At 45.9% G+C, this 19,517-nt stretch overlaps 1 protein-coding gene and 1 long non-coding RNA gene across 7 annotated transcripts in view; one reads left to right on the top strand and one right to left on the bottom strand.

The window, feature by feature from the left end:
• Nucleotides 1-1,045: 1,045 nt before the first annotated feature.
• LOC119522626 lies at nucleotides 1,046-5,151 on the bottom strand. Of its 2 annotated transcripts, XR_005214486.1 has the most exons (5): nucleotides 5,077-5,151; nucleotides 4,487-4,633; nucleotides 4,097-4,194; nucleotides 1,541-1,568; nucleotides 1,046-1,330 (listed from the first exon to the last, which is right to left on the bottom strand). It is a non-coding gene; the product is annotated as an uncharacterized LOC119522626 (long non-coding RNA). The 2 variants fall into 2 exon arrangements; XR_005214485.1 differs by having other exon boundaries at nucleotides 1,046-1,568.
• A 103-nt stretch (nucleotides 5,152-5,254) lies between these two features.
• MTMR1 (myotubularin related protein 1) overlaps nucleotides 5,255-19,517 on the top strand; it is a 57,238-nt gene continuing 42,975 nt past the window's right edge. For 3 of the 5 annotated variants that reach the window (XM_037821089.1, XM_037821086.1, XM_037821088.1), the window contains exons 1-2: nucleotides 5,257-5,524; nucleotides 11,028-11,133. In XM_037821089.1, the coding sequence (XP_037677017.1) occupies nucleotides 5,391-5,524; nucleotides 11,028-11,133 (240 nt within the window). In that variant the 5' untranslated portion in view covers nucleotides 5,257-5,390. Of the gene's footprint in view, nucleotides 5,525-11,027; nucleotides 11,134-19,517 lie in introns of all 5 variants that reach the window. The other 2 variants (XM_037821087.1, XM_037821085.1) reach the window with 2 other exon arrangements.

Raw genomic sequence — 19,517 nt, 5'->3', positions numbered from 1 at the left:
TGAAACCTTAAGCAGGAGATCCAGCCATGCCATTGGCTTCTGAGCTACAGAAACTGTGAGACAATGAATCAGTGTTGTTTTAAGCTGCTAAGTTTGTGGTACGTTTTTATGGGAGCAATAGGTAACTAGTACAGTGCTTAATGCTGCACAATATCAGGAAATGATTTGTTTAAATTTTATGTTAACACATATACAAAAAATAAAATTTGCCATTTTAATCAAGTTTACAATTCAGTGGCATTGAGTATATTCACAATGTTGTAGAATCACCACCACTATCTATTTCCAGAACATTTTCATCATCCCCAAAAGAAACTCTGTACCTATTAAACAAGAACTCCCCATTTCCCTGTCCCCCAACCACTGGTAAACTATAATCAATTTTCTATCACTATGGATTTGTTTATTCTAGATATAAGGGGAACCATACACTGTTTGTCCTTTTGTATCTGACTTATTTCACTTAGGATAATGTTTTCCAAGTTCATCCATGTTGTAGCATGGATTAGAACTTCATTCCTGTTTCATGACTGAACCTTCCATCGTATGGCCATACCACATTCTGTTTCTCCATTCATCTGTTGATGGGCACTTAGGCTGCTTCCACCTTTTGGCAATTGTGACTAATGCTGCTATGAACATTGGTGTATGTTTTAGTTTCTTTGGCTGCTCAAGCAAATACCATGAAATGGGTAAGGTTAAGCAATGGGAATTTATTTGCTCATGGTTTTGAGGTTAGGAAAATGTCCAAATCAAGGCATCATCAAAGTGATGCTTTCTCCCCATAGACTGTGGTGTTCTGGGGCTGACTGCTGGTGATCCTTGGTCCGTAGCTTGTCACGTGGCCATGCACATGGCGGTGTCTCCTGGTCTCTCCCTTCTCTTCCAGGTTCCATTCATGTTCAGCTGCCGGCTGCTCCCTGTGGCTCTCTCTCACTCTCTGTCTCAATTTCGTCTTTTATAAAGGACTCTAGTAATAGGATTAAGACTCATCCTGACTGAGGTGGGCAACACCTTAACTGAAGTAACTTCATCAAAAGGTCTTACTTACTGTGGGTTCACACCCTCAGGAATGGATTAGATTTAAGAACATGTTTTTCTGCATACATACGACTTCAAACCACCACAGTGTATAGGTAGGAGATTATTTATTTTTGCATTGAGAAAAGTCTGGGAAAAGTAGATAGGTCAACATTTTAAAACATGACTAGAAGGTGCTTCTGGGATGAATGGGGTTCATGCTGGGCTGGTTACAAACCTTGTTCCAAGGTGGCAGTGTTTTGTGAGGACACACAGATCTGTTGCATCACTCACCAGGAATTGCTTTGGGCTAAATCATAATAAATAATAATGGACATAAAAATGGATACCACGAACTGGACACACTCCACCAGCCTGAACCACAGAGAGCTCCATGCTTTGCTTGATGAAGCAGATGTGCTCTACTGTGGCCCGCGGTGGTGCCCCAAGCTCACAGAGCTCAGGTGGGCTGTGCTGTGGAGGAAAGCTTTTTGAACTGTTGAAAGAAATGAATTTGTACCTGTCTTCCAAGTGTCAACCAGGTTCATCTGCAAAGATCAAAGAAAGCCTTGCTCTAAATGGTGGGACTGTCTCTCACATGTAGTTCCGTAGATGATTAGATTTGCTCCTTCATAGCAAAATTATGTTTTTGAGACACTCATTTGGCAAGAAGTAATCAGGTTCACTTTCATTTGCTTATTTCATTTTCCAGAATTTAAAGGGGTGGCCTGAACCATAGTCCCCAAAGTGTAGAGCTGAAGATTAAATTTCAATAAAAGCTGATCTCTTTTCAAATTTTAAACCACCTCTTTAATGTCCCCTCTTTCTCTCCTGAACTCTAGACTGCTATGACCAACTGCCTACAGGACACCTCCATTTGGGTATCCCATAGGCACCTCACAAGTCTGCCACACACTGTTGCTTAGGTTGTGCAGTGCACAAGGGGGTGGGGCATTCACAGTAAAGACTTTGTAGATGTTATGTCTATTAGTTGGCATGTGGCAGTCCAGGATTGGGTAAAAATGAACAGTGCATCCCTCTCCAAGACCTTGCTGTGGCTCCCAGCACCCTCTAACAGGGTTTCTCAAAGTGTGGTCTGAGGTGCTTCTTAAAATGTGGATTCCTGGCCCCCCAATCTGTGCTGGTTTGGATCTGTTAAGCACCCCATAAAAGGCTATGTTCTTTTAATCTAATCTTGTGAGGGCAGACCAATAGTGGGTGGAACCTTTTGGTTAGATTGTTTCCATGGTGATGTGACCTGCCCATTCAAGGTGGGTCTTAATCTTTACTGGAATCCTTTAAGAGAGCTAACAGGGAAAGAGAGCTCATAGAGGCTGAGAGAGACATTTTGGAGAGAAGCTAAGATATGTAATACAGAGTTTGCCCCTGCGAGAAGCAAGGACCCACAGGAGCCAAGAGAAGCTAAGGGAGATGCTTAGACAGAAAAGCCCCGGGGGAAAACAAGCAGAGAGCCAAGAGAGAGACACTACGAGAGACAGAAGCCCAGAGACATTGCAGAGAAAGCCATTTTGAAACCAGAACCCAGGAGAAGAAGGGCCAGCAGATTCCAGCCATGTGCCTTCCCATGTGACAGAGGAATCCCAGATGCAATCAGCTTTTCTTCCAAAAAGGTATTGTCCTGTTGATGCCTTAATTGGGACATTTTCATGGCCTTAGAACTGTAAGTTTGTGAACTAATAAACCCCCATCATTTCTGGTACATTGCATTTCGGCAGCTTTAGCAAACCAGGACACTGTCCTTCCTTACCCACCCACTAAATCATCAGAGTCTTCGGTGGGGCTCATGCATCTGCATATTAATGGGGGTAACAGTCATCTTTATGAATGTAATTTTGAAGACTACTGCTTTAGACAGTATACTGCAGAAACATTTCATAGAGAGCAGTGCACACTCTTAAGTGCTTCCCACTTTCCCAGCAGAAACTGCAGAGTACAGCTGGGAGGACAAAGGAGGTCTTGCCTATTTCCCAGTGAGAGCCAGCACGGGACTGAAAACCCACTCCTTACCTTGCCTCCACCACACAGCTCTACCTCAGGTGGGCATCCAGAGCCATGTGCCCTTGGAGTGATTCCTGGGAAGGCAGGATGGACAACCCCACGACTATGGGTAGCTCTGATGTGGGCCTCGTGGGGTGGGAGGGGGCATGTGTGAGTTGGGAGATAATTCTCCATGAATAGTTCGCATTTCTGCACAGTCCACGTCCTCTGAGCGAGTGCATTTACAGCCAAGTTAAGAAAGTTTGTACGAAGAGACATCCCAGGACAATAAAACTGAGAGATGTCTTCCTCCTCAGAGCCAGTCCAGGTTAGTAAAGGTAAAGACCTCTCCTTCTCTTCCCCAGAGGAGATGTGCTTGTATTCCAGGGGAATGAGTAATCTCTCTCCCTGGAGGGGAGGATGGGCCAATCACTACAGTCCTATATGAGATCAGAGTTTCCTAAATTGGGGGTTCTTCTTTTGTGATGACCCCCATTGTATGTGCAGGTACCATCTGGCCCCCTACTGGTCAAAAGATGTTGCAGGAACAGCCCACATTCAAGAGGATGAGGAAGTGGCAAGGTCACCATGCAGAAGAGCACGAGGGATGGGAAATACAATCGCAGCTGTTTTTGGAGACACAAGTTGCTCCAGGGGGTACAGTAATATTTGTCCAAAGGCTGTGAGCCCTACATCAGAATCACCTGGGCACCTGCTGAAAATACAGATTGGGGGTGATTCTTGCACACTCAAATTTGAGAACCACTGATCTATGGGACGAAGTCCAACCTCCTTGGCCTCACTTGTCTTGCCTGACCTGATGCTCCAGTAACACTAAATTTCTTGGAGTTCCCTTGCACACAATCAGCTGCTTAACCGACTCCACATCTTTGCCCATAACTGTTCCTTCTGTCTGGAATGACTTGATTTCTTCACCTCATCAGTGACTTACTCATCCTTTAAGAGTCAGCTTTGTGTCACCTCTTCTGGGACATCTTCCTGACTTCCTCTGCCCTATGGGTTGGGTTAGATGTTCCCACAGCCCTGTGCAATTGCTCCCATTATAGCACTTACCCACCTGTAATGTCATTGTTGGTTTATTTGTCTGTCTCCTTCACTTGGCTGTGAACCTCTTAAACAGGGATACATGTCAGATCCTTCTCTGTCCCGTAAACCCTAAGTGTTGAAAGGTAATTTAAAAAGTTTGTCAAACTGAATTGAAAGTCAAATAGTGTTACACTGAATTCCTCTTTGACCTTATCCTCCTTGAAGAATATGATACTTAAAATATGCTTAAAATTTTACTGTTTTCTTTCTGACAAATGTCAGGGCAGCTGGGATGCTTGCAGCCACTTGTAGCAGAATAACTGACTAAAAGTGGCTTCAACATTGATTTGATGATTTTGGATCCCCACAAGCCTGCAGGAGGTGGCTCCCCAGCACTTCTGGAGGTTCTCCCCTTGCTCACCTTCTCTCGGGTGTAACGTGGCTGCTGGGGCTCCAGCACCAGATCCTCAAGGTTCATGGGTCGCCTGTCCATGCCGGAGCAAAGGGGCTTCACCATGATTCCCACCCCCAGCCCAAACTAAATCAGGGATGAGCTGAGAGGGAAGAACTGTTGGACATGGGAACAAAGCCAAATGAGCAGGGAGCGACATCTAGCCCAGAAGGCAAATGCCCTAAACGCCTTTCTCCTGAGACACTGGCTTGATTTTCCTAGCAGCCATTTTTAACCATCAAAAGTTAAATGTTACTCTGAATGGAAACCAAGGGCGGAAGTGCCCAAGGCTGCTGGGGCACAACAGGTGGCGGGGAGAGGGCGTAAGAGGGAGAGGAGTCACTAACGTGGATAGGACGGCTTGGGCTTTTCGAGATGGCCAGACCAGGGGCACCCCCCACCCAACTTTTCTGGAGGAAAAACCGAGAACAGATTGGTTTGTAATCCTTGACCTTCCCCGGGCTCCCCAGGCCCCCGAAGCCCCGCACGTATCCGTTTGGCAAACGTGGGAGCCTCCCGAGCAAAGCCCTTCAGCCCCCATCCCTTAGTAGGTTTCGAACCCAAGTGGCTTTCGATGTCCCCAGGTCGCTGGCGTGGGGTGTCCCATCTCCTCCCGGGGCTCCCCCGCGGCCCCCAGCGCCAGGTGGGGCCTGGGGGGTGGGGTGGGAGGAGGGGACGCGCCGGCGCGCTCACCCCCGCCCCCCGTCCCCCGCCCCGCGCGCCGCGCGGCCTTGTGGGTAACGCGGGGCCGCCAGGTGACAGCTAATGGCGGCAGCCGCCTGAGCCGGGCGGGCCGCAACGCGGGGACCGGAGGCGCCTGGCGGGGCTCCCACTGCGGCCTCCCGGCGGCGGGGCTCGGACGGCCTCGCACGCCATGGACAGGTCGCCGGCGGCGGGCGGCGAGGCCGGGGGGCTGGGCTCCGGCCCGGCGGGCACCAGGAGGCCCTCCAGGGCCGCGGGGCTTCCCGTCGCCGGCTCCCGGCAGCCCAGCGTGGAGACCCTGGACAGGTAAGCGGGCTCGGGCCTGGGCCTGGGCCGCCGCCCGCCCGCCCCTGAGGCCCGGGCACCCCCTCCGCTGCCTCCCGTGCTGGCCCCGCCCCCGGCACCCCGCTTTAGGGCCCGCCGCCCCCGGGCCCGCACCTGGCTCACTTCCGCCTCGCGAGCAGGACCTCGCTGGGCCCCCGTCGCCCGGCCACCTCGTCGTGCCCCTCGGCAGCGCCTCGGCCGCCCTGGCCCATCCGCGAATTCTTGGGGAGCAAATTTCGCCCTCGGGGCGCCGCGTCTCCTCCCCGGGTTCTGGGACGGGAACCCGCGGCTGCGGCCTGGGGGCTGGGGCGTGGAGGCTGCCGTTGGGGACCGGGTGACGCGGCGTCGGAATCGTGCCCGGGGAGGCTGAGAGGCTGGGACGGGAAACACTGAGATGGGAAACTTCCAGCTGCTCGCGATGCCAGGACCCGGCGTCCCCTCCTTTGCGGGGACCGGTTCGCGGGGTTCATGAACATAGGAGCATTCTGCTTCTTAGGCAGCCGCCAGACTGACGGACAGAAGTCAGAAGCAGGAACTGGCCGGGTCCAGCTGGGAGGGCCACCCCCAGGCCCCAGGGCCGCTGGACGCCGTTTCACTGACACTAGCTTGCAGTTAGGCAAGAGGCTGTTGTAAGGTGGCCCGGGCAGGTTCTCAGGCTCATTCCTCCCCCGTCTTAGTCACTCAGGGTGCTGAACTTCCGGGAGCTTCCAAAGCCCTACCAACAACAAGAAAAACTCCCTCTCTGGGTTTCTCCCTCACTGTAATTACAGTGTGTTTGAACAATCGCCCAAACGATGAACTTCAATGAAAACTCTTCGCAGCTAAGACAGTACCTGTGATGGCCAGGATTTCACTTCTTGGCGAATATTCTACTAAGTCCAAGGTCTCAGTGATTCAGAGACTAAGAGAATACACCTTTTGCTCTCTGGCTTACTGTCTACTGGAGAATACAAGCAGACCAGTGATTTAAATCAAATGTGACAAGTGCTAGGCTAGAGGTGGGTGTATAGATACTGGGTGGGGTGTCCCTGCAGGGACATGCTCAGAATCATCCCAGAACCTTCTTAAGAACTGCATATGGCCAGGTTCCATATGCAGAATCTTGAGGATTCTGAATCAAGAGGTTCACAGTTCAAAGGCATCACCCCCTCAGTTGTGATCCCCTGCACAGTGGGTACATGAAGGTAGGGTACTGATTTGTTTTATGGGGGATTGGAGCAAGGAGTCTGGGCATGAAGCAAGGACCTTATGAGGAGGCTGATGCTTGAACAGAATGGTGGAGAATGAGTAGAAGTTAGCCAGGGGTTGGGCTGGGAAGGGCTTTGGAGCCACAGGATAGAAGAGGCCAGAAGGCGAGCAACCCAGGCCGGGAGTAATTGGTAAGAGAGATCTGCAGGGGTTGTATCTTGAAGGGGCTTAGTTCTCAGGGCCTAGTTCTGTGTCACTTGCTTTGGAATCAGATGCAGTGCTTCATTCAAATGCAGATTCCTGGGCCCCAATTCTAGTCAGTCCATTTCTGGGGAAGAGCCTGGAATTCTGCCTTTTTAACCACCACCAAGGCTATGAGTAAGGTGGACCTTGCTGTGTGGCCTGGTTTACCGTTGGGGGCAGTGTCATTATTAAAAGCATCCTCCTCCAACCCTCAGTAGTGTCCTGGTTCGGATGAGAAATGCTCTGGGGACCCAGAAGGGGATTTCAATCAGATGAGCTGCAGGATCCAGTTGACGTTTTAGAAGGAAGACGTTACAGTAGTGTGCAGGACAGGAGGCAGGGATCATAGGTGATCAGCATGTTTACCCCTTCGTTCATTTGTTCCACACATAGGGGCACCTACTCTTTGTCAGGCATTGTGTTGAGCCCGAGGACACAGCAGTGAACACAAACACACACAAATCCCAGCCCTTCTGGAGCAAACATTCAGTGGGAGAGGTAGACAGTGAACAAGGAAGATGTGACCTATGTTAGCCGGTGACCGGTTCTGGGGGAAACGTTAAATTGAGCAGGATATAGAAAGTGCTAGGGGTATGTGCTTTGGGCAGTGTCGGAATTTCAGACAGGATGGCCATGGAAAGCCTAACTGAGGAAGGGGACATTTGAATAAAGACCTGAAATTGCTGAGGGATCCAGCCACACAGATAGTGGGGCGACAGCAAGAGCCCTGGGGCGGGAGTAAGTGAAGTGTTTGAGAATCAGCAAGGAGACCAGGGTCATTGGCATGGGGAGAACAGTAGGGGATGAGGTCAAGTCCGAGAGGCAGATACTGGAGCTCCTTGGAGGCCATGGGGAGGACTCTGTGCCACGGGGAGCCATTGGGGGCTTTGGAGCAGAGGAGGACATAATCTGGAGCAGACTTCCAGCTGTGTGGACAATAGATCAAATGGGGAAGGGGTGGGAGCCGGGAGACTGGCAGATAGAGGCTACTGCGTTAGTCCAAGTGAAAGCGTAGTGGCTTCGACCATAGTGATGGAGCAGAGGAAGTGAGAAGGGGTCATATTCCGAGGTAATTGACTTGTGGGGTATGGTGTTGCTGAGATGGAGATGACTGTAAGCCAGGTGCAAATATGTCTGTGAGCAGGTGTCAAAGAGGCTGTTGGTTGAGATGAGCCTGGAGTTCAGGAGTGATGTCTGGGCTGGAGGCCTAACTTTGGGAGTCATCGGCATATAGAGGGTGTTCCGGTTTGCTAAAGCTGCTATTATGCAAAATACCAGAAATGGATTGGCTTTTATAAAGGGGGTTTATTTGGTTACAAATTTACAGTCTGAAGGCCATGAAAATGTCCAAATTAAGGCATCAACATGAGTATACCCAAGTATACCTTCACTGGAGAAAGGCTGTTGGCATCCGGAAAACCTCTGTTAGCTGGGAAGGCACGTGGTTGGCGTCTGCTGATCCCGGGTTGTGCTCCAGCTCCTCTCTCAGCTCCTGTGCATTCTTCAAAATGTTGTTCTTGGGGCATTTTGTTCTCTCTTAGCTTCTCCGGAGCAAACTCTAGGCTAGCATCTCCAAAGCATTAGCAAAAGTCTGCTTTCAGCAGCCGTCTGCAAAATAAATCTTTTAGCTACTCTCCAAAATGTCCCTCTCAGCTGCTCTGAGGTCCTTCTGTTGGTGAGCTCTTTTATAGGACTCCGGTGATTAAATCAAAGACCCACCCTAAATGGGCGGGGTGCATATCTCCATGGAAGTAGTCTAATCAAAGGTATTACCCACAGTTGGGTGGGTCACATCTCCATGGAAACATCTAATCAAGAGGTCACACCCTAGTCAAAAAGATTAATCAATCTGCCCCCACAAGATTGCATCAAAGAATATGGCTTTTGGCGGGACATAATATACCCAAAATGGCACAGATGGTGCTTATATTCATGAGGAGGAGAAATCAGAGGGATGATGGGGGTCTGGAGAAGGGAATTGGGATAAGAATAGGACAGGGTGGCTTCTCAAGGCAGTTAGCAGGTAAAAGTGACCTGCCTCGGGGAGACTTCAGATGGAGGATAAAGTGGTGGGGGGGACTGTAAGGTAACCCCCCATCCAAGTTTCTGGCCCAGGATGCCTGGGTACTTGACTGTACCTTTCCCTGAGTTAGGAAACAGGAAGGGGCGGGTTGTGGGGCTGAGCAGTGATGCCAGTTTCAGCAGGTTGAATGGGCAGCACCTCTGGCACAGCCTAGTGGAGATGGCTAGTAGGAATGTTGGCGTCAGGGTCAGGATTGCCCAGTTCAGAGCCATAGAGTTTGGTTCCTCGGGCCTGGTTTGGTCATGTCCCATGGACCGTCAGCCCTGCCCTCTCTTCTGAATTCTGAACTTCTCTTACTGATGATGGAGACAAGGTCCTGCAAGAGGATGTGGCTTACTGAAGGTCACAGAGCTAGCTGGTGACAGCCGCAGGACTCGAATCCAGGCCTCCCATCTACTGGCCCCTACGCCACGCCACTTGTAGTTGTGTCAGCCAGGGCGCTTTGAGTTGCAAGTGACAAAAAACACAGTGCACATTAGCTTAAGCCAGAAGGGAAGTGTCTTGGGTTATATACCCGAGCACGGGTGGAACTAGCCTTGCAGTGTTGTCAGAACTCCTCATCTCTTTTTTTTCTCTTGTCTTGCTTTTTGTCTCTGTGGGTCCCTCAACGTGGTGGTGGTGTGGGGAGCAGCCTCTAGCAGCTCAGCATCCAAGTGTCCACCCCCCACCCCCCACAGAGCCTGTGCCTGTGATGTGGGGAGGGCCAGTTCCCCAAAGGAAAGAGAAGGGCCCTTATCAGCAGACGGGGAGGGGTGTGGGCAGAGAACAGCTCCCCATGGTCAACGGTGGGTTCCTCCTGTTTGTTTTAATCGGGGCTTGGGGGCCACAGAGAAGAAGGTAAAGAAAGGCAGGGTAAGGAAAAGCACAGCAGTGTGCTGGAATCAGGCAGTCATCGGGAGCTCTGGTTGGGCCACTTACCAGCCGTGTAACCTTGGACGAACACTGGAGCCTCAGTTGTCCCCAGTGTAAAAGAAGTATGACATCTTTCCTGCCTACTTCCCAGGGTCACTGTGGCGCCCGGTGAGGCCAAGGGTATGGAAGTGCTTTGAACCCTTTAGCGCACTATGCAAATGGAAGATGCCACTTTCCTGACATTGCTGTGTTCACATGCAAGAGGGTTTGCTAAGCATCAGTGGCACTGGCTTCAGCCCGGGGATTCGGGGACTATTGGTTGTGCCAGGTCCTGGAAGGACAGCTATAGTGGAGCTGGAGGCAGGCTTGCCACTTTCTAGCGGGCACATCACCTCTGCGTTTCAGGTTTCTCTTCTCAAAAGTGAGTTGGCTAGTTCCCAATCTGCCTTCTTGTGACACAGTGGTTGGGAGGCTCAGATATAATAATGGACGCAAAGAGCTTCTGTAGGTTGTCAAAGCACAAAGAGAAATGTAAGGTAGCATTATTACTGCAGGCAGAACTCATTTTTCTAGTCTGTTCATTATATTATTATGTTTTGTTTTGTTTTGTTTTTTAGTCTGTTCGTTATAAAATCTTACAGTTAACTTCATTCCATTGAGTCACTTTGATTACAGTGTTTCCTAGATTTAAAAATACCAATGTGAAATTGAATCCTTGAAAAGCAGATGCTATAAAATACATATTACAAAACTATCCTTTTTATGAAGATACAACTCGATATATATTTCACTTTGGAATTAATTTTCTGTAGATTGCATTTGAAATATTCATTCCATATAATTATAATAGACTAAAATTTCATTAAATGATAAAGAATAACAACTAATACCTAGAATCTTACAATAAATATTTAATTGGTTGATTCATTTAAAATTAATCTGGAATATAATCTTCCTAGTTGTCAGAATCGTAATTCTTAGTAAATGTAAAGATAAGCAAGTGGTTGAATAAAAGTTCATTCATCTAAAAAAGAAAATGTACATATATCCCTATTCAGTGTTCATTGTTCTCACCAAAAGCCTATGTTTAAACATTTTTAATGACACTATTTCTTTTAGTCCTACAGGATCGCATGTTGAATGGTGTAAACAGCTTATAGCTGCTACAATTTCTAGTCAGATTTCAGGTTCAGTGACATCAGAAAATGTATCCAGAGATTACAAGGTAAGTGATATTGAGTGCTTAATTCATTTTCAATATATGGAGTGGTCAAGAAGCTTTGCAGATTTAATTCCTTGACTCGATGCGCAATTCCATATGCTTGGGAAATAGGGGAGAATGTTCTCTGTTGTTAGAGCTGCAGTTCAGAAGAGATGCGTTACCGGTTTCCAGTACATTTGGCCATTGATTTGTAATTGAGAGGAGAAGCTGTCTTTAGATTATGATCATTCTTCTAAAAATCAAATTCCATTTTATTATAAAAATGCATATATTTACTTTGATTTTCAGAAAACATCTGACATATTTCCCTAACTCTACAATTTGTTTTTGTATTTAGGTACCAACTGTGAGTATTCAGCAAAACTTGAACAGGCTTTTAACGTATGAAACTTGAACTGAAAAAAACTTGCAAAATCTCAAAAGAGTATTGTAGGGGCAACCTCATTTTTTTAGTCTTTGCTAAAGTGAGAAATCTCTGCTTGTTTATTTTAGAAGTTGGATTCCTTGCTTATTCTCAAGTTTAGGATGACAAGCTCCTTGGCAGCAGGGACTGGGCTTTTCTCTCCATAAATACTCATGGAATCATGTGAAGGCTAAAGATGAACTTGACTTTAATGTCAATTAGTTATTAACAAGTTCATTAAATGAGACCACGTTTCCATTTCTGTAGTCTACTCTTTTTGGCTTGAATTGAGGTTTTAGCTTATTATCATCATTTTTGCCTGCTAGTATGAGATAAGTGATTTTCACAAGTCTGTGCAAATTACATTTAGTATCCTGGACTACCATCAGTTAACAGGCTCTCAAAATCATGGTCCTTGCCAGTTATCAAAAATCTTGTAAACTGTTCACCTTTTCTATAGAACTACAAGAATAATTCTAATTGATTTCTTAACAGCTGCCCCTTGTTTAGGGGCTTTCGCCTCAGTTCCTTTTAGCTCGTAACATAACCTGTGCAGAAGGTGACTCGAGAGGTCGCCTTCGATGTTGTTGATTATGCCTATCAAAGAAAAGCATATCTGTGAATAAGTGAAAATCGGATAAATTGCCCAGCTAGAAGAGTGACAGTGTATTTCTTAATAGATTTCCCTGCTATCTGTTTTTCATGTAAGCCCACACAGGAGGGGCCGGGCTCCTGGTCCTTAAATCCTGGCTGGGAAAATCACTGCCTATGGCCCGGAGAAGCATTTTGCTGCATCGTCCATGCCTGGGGGGCTAATCACTGAGCAGCACACGCCCCCACCTTAGCTGAGAAACTGCCCTGCTGAGCGGAGCGGCTCGAGGTTCCAGGTTAGCAGGAACTGGCTCTCAGATCTCTTGGAGCGATTTTCTTTGCAGACAATTATGAATTAACTGTACGGCTTTTGTTATTGTTGACTAGTTGTTAGTGTTGTGTGGGTTCTATGCAGGATTGAATGTTGGCTGTGAGCGTAGCTTTCTAACCTTTAATAGGTCACACTGAATCTGTACTTTAACACAAAGTAACTAAGTTTCTTTGATTTTAGTCTATTTACAAATAGACTGTTTGTTGTATTTGCCCTGTATCCAAGTCTGGAACATTGGCATTAAATTTATAGTTCAGGCATTGTTATGGTTTCTTCAAGGAGAGAGGGTTTGTTTTGTTTATCTGTTTTTTTAAATAATAATAAAAGCATAAAAGCTCCTCAACCACAAGGATAATTTTACATGGTACTTATAAAATAGTTCTTAAAATCAGCATACCCGAGATGGGCTTTCGGAACCCCTCTGGCGTGGAAGACATTACATGGGGTCAGCCCTGAAGGTCCAGCAGATTCAGTGGGCAAAACTTGTCAAGGTGATCTGTGAAGTGATAGAGTTTGGGAAACACTGTCCAAGCTGAAAGAGTAGCTAGCTATTATGCCGAATTGTGGATCAACTAAATGGATAGATGCCTGCTTTAGTATCGAGTCATCCTGAAGATGAGCCTGACAATTAAGACTACTAGAAGTACCCCACTTTACTTCACTACCAACTCAATTGCTTTCATTTTTACTAGGTTAACAAACAATAAAAAAAAAATCTCTCTAGAATCTGTCAATAAATTTAAGAACAAGATCTGAATGTAATTGGCTGTAGATTAGATGAAATAATGCTGTTCCTGAAGGTAATGAAACATTTTTAGGAACAATTAGAATTGACACAGTTGATCACAGCTTCCATTTTTTGGAAAGTAGAACTGAACCAGTAAGAGGAAACATGACAGAATAGTAAGAACAGTACTGGTTAGCGTGGTAAGCTTGTGATCTCTGAGTCTCAGTTTCCTTATCTGTAAGGATAAGAGGGATTGGACTAGATTATAAGCCTATAAATGCTTTTTTTTCCCCTAGGATATTCTTCAATTCTGTTGTGTCCAAAAGGGTTTGATTTGGCCAGCCTTATGGCAACGAGGCTGCTATGGTTTTAGTGTGATCGTCTTCCTTCCTGTCAGTCCACCACCAGCGCCGTCACTGCTTGCCCTCTCTTCCCCTTTCTCCCTCCTCCCCCCAGGCACACACAGGAGCTGCAGCTCCTCTCTAAGCTTTCCAAAGACAAAGGGGAAGATGGAGAGGGTCTCCTACTAAGTTTAATCATTTAACCTGCTTAGTATAGTGATTAAATTCTGCATCCTTAACAAAAATTTCCAGAGGGATGGGAAAAGCTTCAATATGCTTTAGCTAGGTATTGGTTAGTATTTCTTAAATTGAGAGTACAAGTCTGTGAAAGGGAAATCGGAGCATGATCTTTCAGAATCCGTGGCCAGAATCCATTACTGATGGCCTGGTCTCCCGACTTATTTGTTAAATTGGGGCTTGCAAATTTTAAATGCCTACACAGGGCAGTTTACAAGCTAGGCAGGCATTGGGGTGGGGGGTGGGGAGCTATGAGGAACTGTAGAATAAACATGCCCCCTAAAGGCAATTAAATTCAAAAACAAACCTTCTACTGCCTGTTTGAGCAATAGGCCTTCAGTTTATAACCACAGAATTAAATGGGTAGAAAAATACTCTCCTATTTCCCAGGGTTACTTATGAGGAAGAATTACTCCTTTAAAATGTCAAGATTTGGACTTCTGCTTCTGGGAAAATGGAATAGACATACTTTCCCCTATTTTTTCTGCTGAGTATAACTAAGAACTCTGGACACTATCTATAAAATAAACACAAAAACACTCCAAAAGGCAGAGAGGAGGCAGACTGGCTAGGAATCTCAGGACCCAAGGAATGACACGGTGGCAAGTTGTCTAGGTTTTGTTTTTGCCACATATATCCCAAATTTGTTGAAGAAGCCAGCGAACCTGGAAATGCCAGTGGCTATAGACAAGAAAAGCCTACTCTCTCTAGCCAAAGGACCAGGAAAAGGGCAGCTTAGCAAAACGGAAACCGAAAACATTTAGACACTAACCACTCTACTCCAGCCAAATTCCGCAGAGAAGACCATGGCCGCACTCATCCTGCCAGCAAAGGCCAAGTGAGGAGCCTAGACTTATACCCTTGCCCTGCTGTAACGAGGCACCCCAAACCCCCTGCGGGGGTGGTGTCAGAGGAGACAGATTAGGGAGCTGGGACTTTTATCCCTTCTGGCTGGTAACAAGGCCTCCTCCCCTGTGGTGTCGGTGGAGACCCTGTTGGGAGCCTGGACTTCCACCCCTCTTTGGTGGAAATGAGGCAACCCTTCTACCTCCCAGCTGGGGCAGTGTCAGAGGAGGCCCCTCTTGTAATGAGGCTCCCCTCTCCACTGTGGTGTCAAGGAGGCCAGCAACGAGGCACCCCTACCCCTCCCAGCCACTAAGGAAGCTTAGTGGGGAGCTAGAACTCCCCCCACCGCCCAGCAGGACCATGGAGCCCCCTCCCTTCGGTGTCAGTAGAGGCTGGGTTGGGAACCTGGACTTCTGCTCCCCACTTGCTAGTAACAAGGCAGTGCTCCTCTTCTGCTGGAGCAGTGTCAGAGAAAGCCTGCTGAAACAAGAGGTTTAAGTAACATCCCAGGCCTCATAACATAATTCCCAATGAAAGCAGGGAAAAGAAAACAGAGAAACCCAAAACAAAAAGAACAAACAGAAAAAAATAAAATGGCTGACTTAAGCCCTGCCATTAAATGTAAATGGTCTAAGTATACCAACTAAAAGACAGAGATTGATAGTGGATTTAAAACCATTGCTCAGCTATATGCTGTGTACAAGGAACTCATGTCAAATATAACAATATAGGCAGGTTGAAATTAAAAGCACTCTGGAAAACAGTTTGGCAGTTTCTAAAAAAAACTATATTAGCAACTACCACATGACCCAGTAATTGTACTCTTGGGCATTTGTTCCAGAGAAATGAAAACTTATGTTCACACAAAAACCTGTAATAGTCAAAAACTGGAAACAACCCAGATGTTCTTTATTAGGTGTATGATTAAGCAGACTGTTGTACAGCAATACCATGGAATAGTACTCAGCGATAAAAATAACTATTGAAACACACAATAGCTTGGATGAATCTCAAGGGAATGATGCTAAGTGAAAGAAGCCAATCCCAAAAGGTTACTTACTGTATGCTTCCATTTATATAACATTCTTGAAATAACAAAATTATAGAAATGGGGAATAGATTAGTGGTTGTCAGGAGTTAAGAAAGGGGAGGGGCAGAAGGGAAGTGGATGTGGCTATAAAAGTGCAACATGAGGGATCCTTGTGGTGATGAAATTGTTCTACGCCTTGACTGTATCAATGTCAATAACCTGATTGTGATATTGTACTATAGTTTTGCAATATGCTGCCACTGGGGAAAATTATATAAAGGGTACATGTGATCTCTCTGTATTATTTCTTACAATTGTATGTGAATCTACAATTATCTCAAAATAAAAAGTTTAATTTTAAAAAGTCAAGATTTTTATGGACTCTGAATAATTCTAAATTGAAGGTAAAATAAATTTTTGATTAATACTCATAACAACTCATGATACACCAGTATTATTTAAATGAAAAATACAGTTATGCTAATAAATATTATATAGTTGTGTTAACTAAAATGGTATCAACAATTACCCTTCTATTAATTTCAATTACAAATATACTCATTCCTTCTGTAAGTGAAAATTGAGGCTCGCATACCTCAGCAAGAATGGAATTGAACTGCTCTTTTGCCAGATTTCCTGGAGGGCTTCCTAGAGTGATTTAAATCCACTGGGTGGGCAGCCCAGGCCAGTGTCCAACCCAGGCAGGGTTCAGGCATGGCCTGTCTTCTGCAGACCTGGATTGTATTTTGATGGAAATACTCGTTGGAAATTGTGTCAGGAAGATCACTGGACTATTGGACAGTTTTTTTGGCCTGTCCCTGGCCTCTGACTCAGGCTGGCTGGTGAGTGCCAGCTGTGTGGACTGCTGGTTGGTGAGGCGCCTACACAACATGCCCGGTTTTACTGCAACAAGAGGCACATTCCCAGCTTCTCAGGGTGAAACTTCTTTTTAACTTATTTTATATCTGCATGCCAAAGCAAAATTACTTTATTTATACACTATACCTAAAACAGAAAAGTGTGGGGGCTTTTACTCCGATACTGTTTACTGTCTTTTCTTGAAAAGAAGCCTCTTAGAGACTTCTAAGTAATGAGTTCAAAGTACCCATCTTGAATAGATTTAAAGAGAGCCCATTTATTTAAAAAAAACAATATCTATTTGACTAATTCGACTTGTCTTATATGGTTTATTGAAAAGATCATGAGATTTGGAGTTGGAGCAAAGCATGGACTAGCTGCCTAATGAGATACTTAACCTTGCTGAGCCTCAGTGTCCTCATCTGTATAATGGGTATCACAGCAGAGGTTTAATGTATTAAATGAGGCAACATATGTATAAAACACACACAAGTGCTCATTGTGCATTATTACTCTGCAGAAATTTGTATGATCTGTCAAAGCAAATACAAGATGAATGTTATAATTGCTGGACACTAATCCAATTCTATAAACATGATATGAGCACCTATTAAGTGCAAGGAGCTGGGCTTGGCCTGCATGGAATTCACAGTGAGGAAAGAAACACATGTAATTATGGTACAGACTGGACTGTGTTGAGTGTTAAAATAGACCTGTAAACAAAGTGTGGGAGGAGTGAGGAGGGCGGGGCGAGGCATTCTGGGAACCGAGACTTCCTTGGCCACCAGAAGAAGGGGAACAGGTTTAGGTGGGGCTGGGCCAAGGTCGGCAGCATGTGTGCTAAAAAGCCAGACAGCTGGGGCTTGAATCCCCACTCTGTTGTTGCTGGCTGTATGACCTTGGGCAAGATACTTCACCGCTCGCTGCCTCAGTTTCCTCATTTGTAATTTGGGGTGGCTGGGAGGGTAGAGGAAACACATGTAAAGAAAGCATTTAGCACAGTGCCTGGCATGTAGGAGGCCTGCAACAAAGGCTTGTTATTGCTAGCACTGGCTGTGTTTAAAAACTTAATGAACAAAGGTACCCAGTGTTCTTTTTTACTTCAGTTGCTCTTTTTCACTTTAATTATTATTCTTGTTATTTTTGTGTGTGTGCTAATGAAGGTGTCAGGGATTGATTTAGGTGATGAATGTACAACTATGTAATGGTACTGTGAACAATCGAATGTACGATTTGTTTTGTATGACTGCGTGGTATGTGAATATATCTCGATAAAATGAAGATTAAAAAAAAAAAACTTAATGAAATACTTTCACACTGTTGGGGATTTAGGGGTGTCAGCTGTTCCCATATCAAGAATTAAGACACAGGAGCCCAACGGACTTAGACCCAAATATCAGTTTTATTGATTGATAAAAACAGTCTTGGAGGGTGTGGCTTAGGTGTGCGTCCAAGTGTCGTGGCAGAGTTAAACATGCACCCAAAGGCAGCCCGGGACAACTGTGGCCTCTCCCTTGGGGGCAGGGCCCACACAGGTGAACCGGCTACTGGTTCAGAGCCAAGGCTGTCCCCTTCCGGCAGGCAGACGGCCCCCTTACCCAAATGCACTGGGACTGAGGGGCCAGAGGAGGCCCTCGCCTGTCTGCTGGGGACGCCCGAGCGGGGACTAAAATGGAACCTGAGGGAGTACCTTAACTGAACTAACCCTCCCAACAACCTGCGAGGGACGTACAGTTAGCACCCCCAATTTAGAGATGAGGAGGCCACGATTCTCGGAGGCTGCAGAGTGAAGCTGGGATTCGACTCCAGAGCACTTTCTTTAACCAGTATTCTGATATTTGCACCACCCTAGGGCCCGGTCTGGGAGACGTTCTCTGAAGTCTTCTAATGAGGCTTAGATAATCTGATCCACATCAGGACCTCGCAGGCATTCGGTTGACTCCCCCCGATTTCTGTGCAAAAAAACGGAGGCCAGAGTGCACTGGTTACAGTTGGTGAACCAACAGTGATACCTGATTATTGACTGAAGTCCTTAGCTTACGGTAGGGCTCACTCTTTCTGTCGCATGGTTCTGTGGGTTTTGACAAATGTGTAATGTCACGTATCCACCATTACAGTGTCATATAAAATAGTTTCACTGCCTTAATCATCCCCCGGGCGCCACCTCTTCATTGCTCCCCATCTCCCTCGAACCTCTGATCTTTTTACCGTCTCTATAGTTTTGCCTTTTCCAGGGTGTCATATGGTTGGAGTCACACAGTCTGTAGACTTTTCAGACTGGCTTCTTTCACTTAGCAATATGCATTTAACGTTTTTCCATGGCTTTTCGTGGTTTGATAGCGCATTTCTTCTTATCATGGAATAATATTCCATTGTATGGCTATATCACAGTTTATCCATTCACCTTTTGAAGGACATCTTGATTGCTTCTGGTTTTTGGCAATTATGAATAAAGCTACTGTAAGCATTCGTGTTTTGTATGACATCAGTTTTCAGCTCATTTGGATAAATAACTAGGAGCACAATTGTGGACTCGAGACTGCCAAACTGTCTTCCAAAGCGGCTTACCATTTTGCATTCCTTCCCAGTGATGAATGAGACTTCCTGTTGTTCCACATCCTTGCCACCATTTGCTGCTGTCAGCTTTCTGGGTTTTAGCCATTCTAATAGGTGTGCAGTGGTATCTCGTTGTTTGTTTATTTTTTGGCCAACTTTTGAGGTGTAATTGATAAAAAATAAACCGCACATATTTAAAGTGTTCAATTTGATAAGTTTTGACATGTAAAAACTCTCGTGAAACCATCACCACAATTAGGATGATAAATGTGTCCATCACCCCACCCCAACCCACCCAAAAAAAGACAGGTTTAAGCATCTTAGTCTAAATAGTCTATGTTTAGGAGCTCCCGAGCTTTAATTCTCTTTGGGCTGAGCATCACTTAATTCAGAATACTTTTTTCTTTTAATTAGAGAAGTTGTAGGTTTATAGAAAATTCATGCAGAAAATAGAGTTCTCATGTACC

The sequence above is a fragment of the Choloepus didactylus genome, chromosome X (assembly GCF_015220235.1).
Source record: "Choloepus didactylus isolate mChoDid1 chromosome X, mChoDid1.pri, whole genome shotgun sequence".
Lineage (NCBI taxonomy): Eukaryota > Metazoa > Chordata > Mammalia > Pilosa > Megalonychidae > Choloepus > Choloepus didactylus.
This window is presented reverse-complemented; position numbering and strand designations above follow the sequence as displayed.